This window comes from Schistocerca nitens, chromosome 11 (genome assembly GCF_023898315.1).
Source record: "Schistocerca nitens isolate TAMUIC-IGC-003100 chromosome 11, iqSchNite1.1, whole genome shotgun sequence".
NCBI lineage: Eukaryota > Metazoa > Arthropoda > Insecta > Orthoptera > Acrididae > Schistocerca > Schistocerca nitens.
The window spans coordinates 46,040,380-46,052,976 of NC_064624.1; the positions used below are offsets into that span (position 1 = coordinate 46,040,380).

At 45.5% G+C, this 12,597-nt stretch overlaps 1 protein-coding gene across 8 annotated transcripts in view; it reads left to right on the top strand.

Annotated features, from left to right (window-relative positions):
• LOC126212970 (zinc finger protein 724-like) overlaps nucleotides 1–12,597 on the top strand; it is a 132,344-nt gene that overhangs the window by 49,137 nt on the left and 70,610 nt on the right. For 3 of the 8 annotated variants that reach the window (XM_049940498.1, XM_049940499.1, XM_049940500.1), the window contains exon 6: nucleotides 9,598–9,734. The exons of the other annotated variants lie outside the window; for them this stretch is intronic. In XM_049940498.1, the coding sequence (XP_049796455.1) occupies nucleotides 9,615–9,734 (120 nt within the window). In that variant the 5' untranslated portion in view covers nucleotides 9,598–9,614. The remainder of the gene's footprint in view (nucleotides 1–9,597; nucleotides 9,735–12,597) is intronic. 8 annotated transcript variants of the gene reach the window in all.

A 12,597-nucleotide genomic window follows, 5' to 3' on the forward strand; every position in this document is an offset into this window, starting at 1 on the left:
CAAGCGTAAGTTCGAGTCTCAGCCACAGACAGTTCTTCCATCGTTGCCACAGTTCCTTGTTGTTTCTTGGTCTGACGAAGGTCAAGACTTCTCCACGGTCAACCCTTTCATTATTCAGAAAGGTGTCGACGCAATTGCAGGTCCTGTAAAGTCTTGTTCCAGATTACAGAATGGCACCTTGTTGTTAGAAACAGTCAATGCCCTCCAGGCACAGAAATTGCTGCGTACTTCTCTGCTCCACACTTTCCCTGTCTGGGTTGAAGTGCACCGCACTTTAAATTCCTCGCGTGCAGTCATTTATACACACTCCCTCGATGGATTGTCTGATGAAGAAATTCAGCACTACATGTATGACCAGGGTGTAACGGCTGTTCATAGGGTTATGAAAAGGCTTGACATGAACATCATTCCAACCCAAACTGTCTTCTTGACATTTGACAAAGTTAAACTTCCATCGAAAATCAAAGCAAGCTAAGAGATAATTTCCGTTCGCCCTTACGTCCCAAACCCTACGCGTTGCTATCAGTGTCAGCGGTTCAATCACACCAGCCAATCCTGCCAAATGTGTTACGTGTGTCAAGGCTGCCCAAGAGGGTGCTTGTCCACCTCCATCCCCTCGCTGCATCAACTGTATGGGTGACCACACCGCTTGCTCTCGAGATTACCCCGTTTTTAAGGACGAAAAGCTCATCCAGGAAATCAGAGTGAAGGAAAAGGTGTCGACCTTTGCTGCTCGAAAATTATTCGCCAGTCGACAGCCCACTGTGCCTCAGACAGGTAAATACAGCACTGTCCTTGCTTCTCCTCGGCCAACAAAGGAGGGGCCTACGCAGACTTGCGACCTCACCTTTAGTGCCACGGTCGTCAGATCGGCCAGCGCAAAGATCGCCCGTTCAACCTCACCACTTTCGCCTGCCCACTCTCTGGCTCACCCTTCGTCGAGTTCTGCTAAATCTCGAGCCCAAAAGTCAGACACCAAGACTTCAAAAAAAGAGCATACTCATGAAGATTTTTTACGTACCCCAACTTCACAGCCATCGGTTCCTCCTTCATCTAAACATCATATTTCCAAGAAGGCTACAAAGAAACCCAATTCATCTCCTCCTCCGCCAAGGCGTGTCCCATCTACAGCACCACCTGGCGGAAATCGCCCTCGGCCGTCTTCTGTGTCACTGAGGCGCACTGCTGGCGGCCAATCAACCGGCCGATCGCTGGTGGTAGGAGCTGCTCCTGACCAACCTATGGATCAGGATCTTCTGCCTTCGGCTGAATGCCATTCCATGCTGTCGGTCGCAAGCTCTGAGCAGTCGTGGAGTTGACAGCAACCTTGATCACATTCCTCCATTTTCTGTTCACCCTATGTCCATTATCCACTGGAATATCCGCGGCATTCGAGTCATTCGGGATGAGGTGTTGATCCTCTTACGATCCTACTCGCTGGTCATCTTCTGTCTTCAGGAAACAAAGCTGTGTCCCCATGACTGCTTTGTTCTCCCTCATTTTCAGTCCGTCCGATATGATCTCCCCTCTGTTGAAGGCACTCCAGCCCATGGAGGACTCATGTTTCTTCTCCATGATACTCTCCATTATCACCCAATCCCCTTAAACACTTCCTTCCAAGCTGTCGCCATCCATCTTCCCCTTTCTGGATACACGTTCTCTCTTTGTACTGTATACATTCCATCGTCCACACCAATGGCACAAGCTGGTCTCCTTCATCTTCTTGGTCAGCTTCCACCCCCCTATTTGCTGGTTGGGGACTTTAATGCCCACCACCCGCTTTGGGTATCTCCACATCCTTGTCCACATGGCTCACTATTGCTAGACGTCTTCCACCAAGCAGATCTAGTTTGCTTCAACACTGGGGTCCCTACATTTTTATCTGCCTCCATGACAAATTTATCTCATTTGGACCTTGCGGTCGGTACTGTTCCGCTAGCTCGGCGCTTCGAATGGTTCGCCCTTGATGACACACACTCGAGTGACCACTTTCCATGTGTCCTTAGACTGCAGCCTCATCTGCCATATATGCGCCCGCGATGCTGGAAGTTTGACAAAGCCGATTGGACACTTTTTTCGTCTCTAGCGTCATTCGATGACCGTAACTTTCCCAGCGTCGACGATGAGGTCACACATATTACCGACGTTATTCTTACAGCTGCAGAACGTTCAATACCATGCACCTGCGAATTGCCCCAGCGCCCCCAGTTCCTTGGTGGAACGAGGCATGCCGTGACGCAATACGTGAGCGGTGACGTGCTCTTCGCGTTTTTCGCCTCCATCCTATTTTGGCCAACTGTATCCGCTATAAGCAGTTCTGTGCGCGATGCCGTCGTGTCATCCGTGAGAGCAAGAAGGCAAGCTGGAAATTCTTTATTAGCTCATTTAACACCTTCACTCCCTCCTCGGAAGTTCGGAGTCGGCTTCGACGGTTCTCAGGCGCGCCTAGTTTCTCCGCGGTCTCTGGGCTCACTGTCGCGCATGATACGTTAGTGGACCCCGTCGCAATTTCTAACTCATTGGGTCAGCACTTTGCTGAGATTTCGAGCTCTTCAAATTACCCGCCAGCGTTTCTCCCGAAGAAACGTGCAGCGGAAGTGCGACCTCTTGCTTTCTCCTCTCAAAATCGCGAAAGCTACAATACTGTTTTCTCCATGCGGGAACTCCAACATACTCTCTTGTTCTCGCTCCTCCGCCCCAGGACCGGATGGTATCCACGTGCAAATGTTGCTGCATTTATCAACCCATAGTCTGCGTTACCTCCTTCGCCTTTATAATCGAATTTGGACCGACAGTACTTTTCCCAGACGATGGCGGGAAGCTATCGTCGTTCCTGTTCCGAAACCTGGAAAAGACAAACATCTCCCCTCTCTAGCTATCGCCCCATTTCTCTCACGAGTAGTGTCTGTAAGGTTTTGGAGCGTATGGTGAATTACCGTTTAGTGTGGTGGCTGGAATCCCGCAGTCTTTTAACACCTGCCAAATGCTGATTCCGAAAGCATCGTTCTGCAGTTGACCATCTTGTTGCTCTCTCCACTTACATCATGAACAATTTTCTCTGGAAACGCCAAACGGTAGCAATATTTTTTGGTCTGGAGAGAGCATACGATACCTGTTGGAGGACAGGCATCCTCCGCACACTGTTCTCTTGGGGCTTCCGAGGCCGGCTGCCCCTTTTTCTTCGCGAATTTATGGCAGAGCGCACATTTAGGGTGCGGGTGAACACTACTCTCTCCCGTACTTTCTCCCAAGAAAACGGGGTACCCCAGGGCTCCGTGCTGAGTGTTGTACTGTTTGCCATTGCCATAAATCCAATTATGGATTGTCTCCTTCCTGATGTCTTGGGCTCCCTCTTTGTGGACGATTTTGCGATCTACTACAGCTCTCAACGGACCAGCCTTCTTGAACGACGTTTTGAAGGATGTCTCGATCACCTCCACTCTTGGAGCATCGAAACCGGCTTCAGTTTCTCTCCCAGTAAGACCGTTTGTGTTAATTTTTGCCGACGTAAGGAGTTTCTTCCACCCTCCTTACATCTAGGACCTGTCAACCTTCCGTTTTCAGACGTCGTTAAATTCTTGGGTCTTATGTTTGACAGAAAACTGTGCTGGTCCTCCCACGTTTCCTATCTTTCGGCACGCTGTCTGCGATCCCTCAACACCCTCCGTGTCCTGAATGGTACCTCCTGGGGAGCGGACCAAGTGGTCCTTCTCTGCCTCTATCGCGCCTTAGTGCACTCGAAATTGGACTATGGAAGCATAGTCTACTCCTCTGCTCGGCCGTCTATTCTTCGGCGTCTCGACTCTATCCACCACCGTGGATTACGTTTAGTGTCTGGAGCTTTTTACACCAGCCTTGTGGAAAGCCTTTATGCTGAGACTGCTGAACCTCCGCTGTCCAATTGGTGAGCAGTCCTTCTGAGTCGTTATGCTAGCCATGTCTTCCATGCCTGCTAATCCAGCCCATGAAATTTTTTTCGACGCCTCCTTTGATGTAGGATATGCAGACCGCCCCTCCTCCCTACCACCACCGGGAGTCCGCTTCCGTCAACTGCTCCATTCTCTTTCCTTCCGCTTTCCTAAAACCTTCTTGACATCTTGGGGTACAGCACCACCTTGGCTCCGTCCCCGGATCTGCCTGCTCCGTGATCTTTGTCGATTTCCCAAGGATGGTACCCCTACACTGGTTTATCGTCGGGCATTTTCTGCTCTATGTGCACAAATGACGGAAGCCACATTTATTTACAGCGACTGCTCGAAAACATTGTTAGGTGTAGGGAGTGCCTATATTGTTGGCGACACCCCAAATCACTTTCGGCTTCCTGACCAGTGTTCGGTCTATACTGCGGAGCTTTACGCTGTTCTCCAGGCTGTCCACTACATCCGCTGCCACAGCAGATACAGTACGTTATCTGCTCAGATTCTCTCAGCTCTGTCCTCAGTCTCCAAGCTCTTTATCCTGTGCACCCTCTGGTCCACCGGATTCAGGACTGTCTGCGCTTGCTCCACTTGGGGGGCGTCTTGGTGGCGTTCCTCTGGCTGCCGGGCCACGTTGGTATCTGTGGAAATGAGGCGGCCAATATTACGGTCAAGGCTGCAGTCTCTCTTCTCCGGCCAGCTGTTTAATCCATTCCCGTCGCCGATCTACGGAGCGTTTTATGTCATCGTGTTGTTCTTTTATGGCACGCATATTGGTCGACACTTCCCCATAATAAATTGCGGGACGTGAAAGCTCTTCCTTATGCTTGGACCTCTTCCTCCCGAATGCGTCGTCGGGAGGAGGTAATTTTAACTAGACTCCGGATAGGGCACTGTCTTTTTAGCCATCGACACCTGTTAAACGGCGATCCTCCCCCACTCTGTCCCTACTGCTCTCAGCTGTGGACGGTAAGACACCTTTTAATTGAGTGCCCCTATTTTAATCCGTTATGCTCCTGTCTACAGCTGTCGCCTGATATATCGTCGATTTTAGCAGATGACACGCGCTCAGCCGATCGCGTTCTCGAGTTTATGCCAGTGAAATGACGTCAGTCATTTGAAGCTTTTTTTGGGGACAACCAACCCCTTTCTGTAGTGGATTTTTAAGCCTTCCTTCTGCTTTTAGTTTCTCCAGTTTTATGACTTTCGTTCCCAATGCTGCTGGTTTCCATTTTCGGTTTTTTACTGTTTCCTAAGTCACGGACCGGGCGCTAATGACCATAGCAGTTTTGCGCCCTAAAAACCAAAACAAAAACAAAAAAAACAAAGAAAATTGTCAACCAGATGACCGTACCGTCGCATTCTGCATGGAAGATGACATTCCTGCCATATGACAACTATACCAATGTTGTCAGGGCCCCTATGAAACGAGATAGTGTTTGTTGAGTAGCCCCACATCCACAAATGCCATGTACACAGCCACATACAGTGCAGTATGACATGGAGAATATGTGTACCAGACTCAGCAATGGAGTGCCATAGAAAGAAAGGAAGCAGGACAGTCAAAAATTGATATGGACTAATAGCTTAGTGTGAATCGTTCGGTTGTTTCTTGGATGTGGTGACAGTTCATAGCGACAGAAACTGTATCCCAAAGTCCAGGGCAGGGCCGACCATGTGTGACTTCAGATGAGCAGACTGTTATTTGGCTGTAACCTCACAACAGACCGCCTTGTTACTGCACAGCAAATGTCATGTGAGCTCCTGCATCTGCTGGGTGTGTTGTATCAAGGCAAACTGTGTGCAGATGGCTTTGAGAGAGTGACCTTTGTCAGAGACCTGCTGCATGTGTACCTTTGACACATCTTTACAGAAGGCAATGTGTAGAATGAGCAGGCACCTTGCTTGTCACTCAGGGCAGGCTGCCCTGTCTTGTGTTTGAATGGTGGACCTCGTGCTGCATTCTGCGGTATCACTGGGTGTCGCAGGCATGTGGCATAGGCTGTGATAGTGGGACAAGAATCATGTAGTATACGAACCGCTGAGTACTTCTCCACTCCAGACTGTTAAGGGTTTAAGGCATGTATTATAAATACTTCTGTGGTGGGAAGTGGGGAAAAGCTTCCATCTAGCAAGTTGCAGGATTGGCTGTTGCTATACTATGCCCAGCTGGCTCTGCTTTGCAAAGCAAGTAGGCCATGTTTTGCTTTGTAATTCATAACACTCTCACCCATCTGCAGGTGGCTCTGTTTCAACTCACTTCTGCTCTGGCATATTTTTTGACCATTTATGGTCAATATGCTACATTGGCCTTCTTCTTATCAAGACTCTGTCCCTCGGGTTGACCAAACCATACTACCCATTACACCAGAGCTACTGGCGACCAGTATTTCCAGCCTTATTTTGCCTCTTAAATATCATTCTACAAATTAGTTACCTTAACTCTTTCACAGAATGTTATACATTTTCTTAGCTCCCCTTGTCCTACACCTGAACTCAACCACCATGGAACCTACTTCATTACTATGCTTCTTGCACAGTTTTTTCTAACTCTATACTCCCTACTCAAAAGCAAAATAAATCTATTATTCTTCATACTATATCACTGTGCATTCTGCTTCTTTTATGCTTGTGTTATCCAACCCAGTGTAATCTGAACTATGGCTGGGTCCGAACTCAGTCGTGTTCTTTGCCTTTCATGTTTCAAAAGAACACAAGGCTCAGCAGAACAAGTGCCACTGCAGTAGTTGGTATGACAATAGTTGGGTGTTGTCTCTTTCAGGTGCTGATTTTCACAATATGAATTTACATGCTACAATAAGGTTTCCAGGGAGACTGGTCCCTCCTGTTGGTTCTGCAGTGTGTTTATAGATTACATTAATTCTGGACCTACAGTTTGATTGAAGCTGATTAGATTTGTGGTAGGTGGTATTTCCATGGGCTCCTCTGCACAGTACAAATGCAGCTGGGAAATACTCAAGGGAGTTATCTGTGAAATCATGGCAGACAGGCAGAATTAGGCCCCATTATGTTGCACGTTGTTCCACTTAATAAGAAAGCATGCACTTTCCATTCTAGTCTCTTTGCTGATGTACCCCTCTGCTTCTTGAAACAACTAGCTGTTACTACCATCTTGACAAAGCTAGAGTACAACCATTGTGCCTTGACCTGCTGAAAGTACAATTCTGGCTTGACCATTTCTTTATTGCATTCCTTTTCCTCATTTGTCCCATTAACAGATTCACTGTACAGTAATCCTGCTCCACTCATATTACCATACCCAGACAGACGGTGATTTTTTCCCAGTGGCCTTTTTGTAATGTTGCTTCCTCCATTTCTACTTATCTTCCTTTGTCTTTTGCAGTTAATAACAGTTGCTGAGATTTTACTCTTACAAATTTCCCCACTACTTCCCTCTTAAAGAGTTACGTACAAATTATGTAGCACTCATGATGTGCTTGTTTCCCTGCTACTCTTACAGAAATGTAAATGTAAGCTTTTCTTCCATAAGTTCTCTCACTGATGGTGTGTTTACTCCAAATTAATGGGCAAGTCTTTGTGCTCAGGTTCCAAAACCAGCATCAACTTTGGTGTTAGTTTCTTCTATACTTTGCTTGGACCCTTATATACTGACCTTCTTGTAACACATTTACTCCTAGCTGAAACGCTGCCTTCTATGGACTGCAATCATTTTATCATTACTACTTTCCTGTCTAAGACTTCTACTTGGGTTTGTAGTTCCCTGATATTTTGAGTAATATGTAATACTGCTACTCTTCTGCTTCAGCTATCTGCATTGCCATGCTTTTACTCAGTTTCATGCATAAGTTCAAAGTCAAATTCGCTTAGTCTTGCTGCCCATCATGTCAACCATTTTAATGCCACATTATCTGTTATTACTCTAAATGATAAAATTTGAAATATTTGAGTCTATAAATAAGGTTAACATCTCATTCTCCATTCTGGGATAATTTCATTCTGCAGAATTCAGCTGCCTTGAGCGTAAGCTACTGGATGTTCTACACATTCCACCTCTTCTGATAACACACAGCCTGGTGTGTGGTTTTATGCATCACATAATAAAACAAATTCTCTATTAAAATCTGGAAATGCCACAATTGGACTGTTTTAGTTAAGCACCAAAGTCATGAACCATGTGGGATGGATCTGGTGCAAGGTGTGGTTCAGCCAAAATAGTTTCCTGTCCAATTAAATTTGTGATGCTTGAAGAAGGTGTGGAATGCAAACTAGTTATATGGTCTGACCACCATATTGGGCAGAACAATAACTGAAGAGTTTTAGCATTTCATTTCTGTCTGGTCAACTGCAAGTACTGCGGAGAACTACATAAAAAGTTTCTGTGTTTGAGTCGTAGTTTCCTACCTTGTGACAGGAACTTTGCAATGATCGAGGAAATAAGTCTCAAAATTTTGGCTCCTTTAGAATGGAAGCATGTCAGTGCTTAGGCCTGTGTAGAACATTCAAAACTGACTTCAGGAGGTGACAGAAGACTTCAAGGGCATAGGATCCATTGAGCTGGTTCACAAAACGCCACCAGCTTTGAAAATTACTGGTGTGCTCTGGTTGAAGTTATGCAGTGACGATCATTGAGGCATAAGCATACTTCATCCATGTGAAAGACATTTTACTTTGAAACCTGGTTGTGAACGTAAAGTAAAGAAATTCTGATGCCTTGCGGTTTTTGGTTGCTTTACAATGGGGTACTGAAACTTGTATGGAGAAGAAAAGCGATCTATTGGATGTGACGAAATTCATGGAATCAAAATACAGGCATTTTATGAAAACATGCAGTGTGCCATCTGAGTGTAATGTGCCAGATATGGGTCTCAACTTGATAACAAACTCATGTTCTATAGCTTTTTTAAGATCAAAGTAATCAGTTTACAATAAATATCAGTTTGTATCTTGTTATAAATTTCTTTTAAAACTTTCAGATTCTAGGCAACCTTATCATTACAGTTGAGAGAGTGATCTGCTGTAATGCTGTATATCAGTTGCTATACACTGTCTTTCCATTTTAATAGTTATTTATTTTCTAAAACCTATCCTGAGCGCAATTTTAAAAAGCACAACCAACTATTTTCAACAGTCTGCATCTGCAAACAGTACATATCTGCTATAATATTATTAATGGTTTTTGTTGATTTCCTAAAAACTCCAAAATGTGCCATACAGCATTATTCATGCACATGCTTCATTTTGCTATGATTATGTGCATCTATCAGGTGACATTGAGAATATGATTGATTGGTGACTTAGTTAGTAGAAAACTTTCATGGCCTCTGAGACATTTGACAAGCTGCCGTTAGAGAAGGAACAAGTTCAGTGTAATATGAGCAGTATTGTACAGCCATCTCATATGATCCAGTTGCCCTTTATTTCTATTAAGTGGCTACACAGTAGAAAATCAACAGAAATTGATCTTCTCAAAATCTGTCATTTTTATGTTGGTGCTGGTACTGAAAGGACAAACTCCATTACAAAATTCCATGATGAAATTGATTTGGAAGGGCTAATTGAATATTTTGGCCTTGTCTGTTATCTTCAGTTTGTGTGCCAATAGCATTACTGACTCTGTGAGCTGACCCCTTACTTTAGAAAATTCACTCAAGATGTATAATATTAATGTTCTGAAATTGGTCCTATGGTGTGTTTTCAGGCTGGTGAACAAAGCTGATGGTGGAATGTACCTCTACAGTCCCATGCATAGGTCAGGCCCATCCAGTACTGAGTATATACCCTGATAACACCACCAGCTGTCTACTGCAGATTTTGTCAGTCAAGCAACATCTAAAAGTATAAAGTTAGGCATATATTTCAATAGTTAATGCATAAATAAACAAGTTACTTAAACAGATGTTAAATGCAGTGGAAAGGAAATAAGGAAATGTAAACACAGTGGCAAAGTTAAGCTGAATGCTCTATGCTGTCAGTGTAAGACACTAAAATAGAAATGGCCATACTTATAATCAATAACTTGAATTATATAGGTTTACATAGGAAGCTTAAATACTAAATGCAGTTAAATTGTGTGACTAAGAATACTTGGCAGATTCCTCAGCTATATAAGCTACTGTGACATCAGAACTAAAATCTAAGTTTCAACTATGTGTTAATATAAATTGATCAGTGATGCTGTGTCACTGTCCATCAAAGTACAGAAAAAAAGAACTGTCAGTTGTGCAAAGTGAAAGTTCTTCAGTCTCAAAAACATAAATGAATTGAATGTAATGAGAAAATGCCAAAATCCTATCATCCATACAATTTTAGAGTGTTCAAATGGCACAACTGGTTGGCTGCCCAGAGACTTCAGTTCAACTACTGTCAAAACCTACCCAGACCTAGCAGTAACTGTTCATTAGCCCAGACTATGTGAGAAACAAATATATTACCAAAGACTATGAGGCACAGCAGCACGGCTTATTTATAACCTCAAGAAACCATACCATGCTAGTCATTTTCAAAACATCATGCAAAAGTAAATTAAAATAAGTGATTGAAAGTACATTGTTTTTATCGAAACTAAACAACTTGAAATAAGTACCTTCCTATGCTGGTCACTTTGAAGCTTACCAAACATATTTGGATAAATATTACATTAAATATCAGTGAAAACATGATAAACTGCCATCATCATGCAACTGTTAAAATAAGTAAATACAAGGAAATATTTCTATACAAACAAGTTTGTCATAGCAGATGAGATCATAATTTTTTTCCTCATATACATTTTGCTTGAGGTTACTATGTAGCACATACCAATTGAAGTGGACCTCTCTTGATCACACTGCATAATAGTTAATTTGTCAAAAAATGCCTAAACACAAATTCACTAAGGATGATTGATTTTGGCAGGGAAGCTAAAACAGCTGTGGTCTAACAGGCCACTGCTTGCACCGAAACAGTTTATTGTGCGGTATTGCTCCCTGTATATCTAGTAAAGGCGACCAGTGACCTTACATAGTGCAGGGAGTCCCTTTACATCTTTGTTAGACACAATGTGCTGAAAATTCTGTCTCATTGTCTCCAATGCCATGCGTTCGAAGATTAGGTGTGATGCGGTTTCTTCACTCTCATCACAGATAGTACATTTAGGGTCTTCTTCCATTATACCCAATTTATGTAGGTGTTTTTTGAAATTCCTGTGGGTGGTCATCAGTCCAACCTTGAGTTTAATCTCATGGTTTCTTCACTCTCATCACCCCCCCTGCGGGTCCGGGGATTAGAATAGGCCCGAGGTATTCCTGCCTGTCGTAAGAGGCGACTAAAAGGAGTCCCTCCCCCTCAAGGGGGTAGTTAGCGCCTGCGTCCAGAGACGGACGGTTCCACGACCTCTATTTGCGGTCATTTTGCTTTTTCACTTCTCGTTTCTTCCTTCCTTTGGTTGGTTCCTTTCTTTGCTCTTCTCCACCTCACTGTCTTCCTTACACTTTCCCCTGCAAAATCTCCTTGCCCTCTCGTTGCCTTCTTCTCCTTGCCTTCTCGTGCCATTTTCTCCTTGCCTTCTCATTGCCTTCTTCTCCTTGCCTTCTCATTGCCTTCTTCTCCTTGACTTCTCATTGCCTTCTTCTCCTTGACCTCTCATTGCCTTCTCCTTGCCTTCTCTGGTCTCCGCCTCGGCATTTGAGACAGTCTGTCCTCTCCCTCTCCCTCTCCCTCTCCCTCTCCCTCTCCCTCTCCCTCTCCCTCTCCCTCTCCCTCTCCCTCTCCCTCTCCCTCTCCCTCTCCCTCTCCCTCTCCCTCTCCCTCTCCCTCTCCCTCTCCCTCTCCCTCTCCCTCTCCCTCTCCCTCTCCCTCTCCCTCTCCCTCTCCCTCTCCCTCTCCCTCTCCCTCTCCCTCTCCCTCTCCCTCTCCCTCTCCCTCTCCCTCTCCCTCTCCCTCTCCCTCTCCCTCTCCCTCTTCTTCCTTCCTCCCTGTGCGCGCCTGAAGGCCGACCCACGCGTTCGCACGCATAGCCGGTGACGGGGTAACGCGTAATTCCCCGCCCTGGGTAGACATGTAAGGCACGTGCGTACCCCCTGGTAAAGGCCAGGCCCGGGGAGGGGTGATTGCCTGAGCTGATACCTTCTCACCATGCCGATTGGTCCCTCCGTCTGTTTCTCGGGAGGTGTGACCTGAGGTGTAAACATTCACCTAAGGCAGGAGTGCCCTCTGCGAGGGTCCCCACAAGGAAGGAGCGCGCCATCGGAGACGCTGGCAATCATGGGGGATTCCTCCGCAATGGATTCCACTCCATCTCTCTCGACTTCTGCCCAAAAACGGAAACGTGACCAGCTACCAGTGACAAAAGTACTACCGCCTGCCCCACAGTTCCTCGTCGTTTCTCGATCTGAGGATGGAAAGGATTTTTCCTCTGTCAACCCTTTCGTTATCCAGAAGGGCGTAGATGCCATAGCCGGATCTGTTAAATCTTGTACCAGGTTGCGTAACGGTACCTTATTACTCGAAACTGAGAGCGCCTTTCAGGCACAAAAACTGCTTCAGGCCACACTCCTGTACACGTTCCCTGTCCGGGTGGAGGCTCACCGAACTTTGAATTCGTCTCGTGGTGTGGTCTGTACTAGATCCCTCGACGGCTTGACTGACGAGGAGATTCAATCTTTCCTCGCTGAGCAGGGCGTGACGGCTGTCCATAGGGTCATGAAAAATGTCAACAATG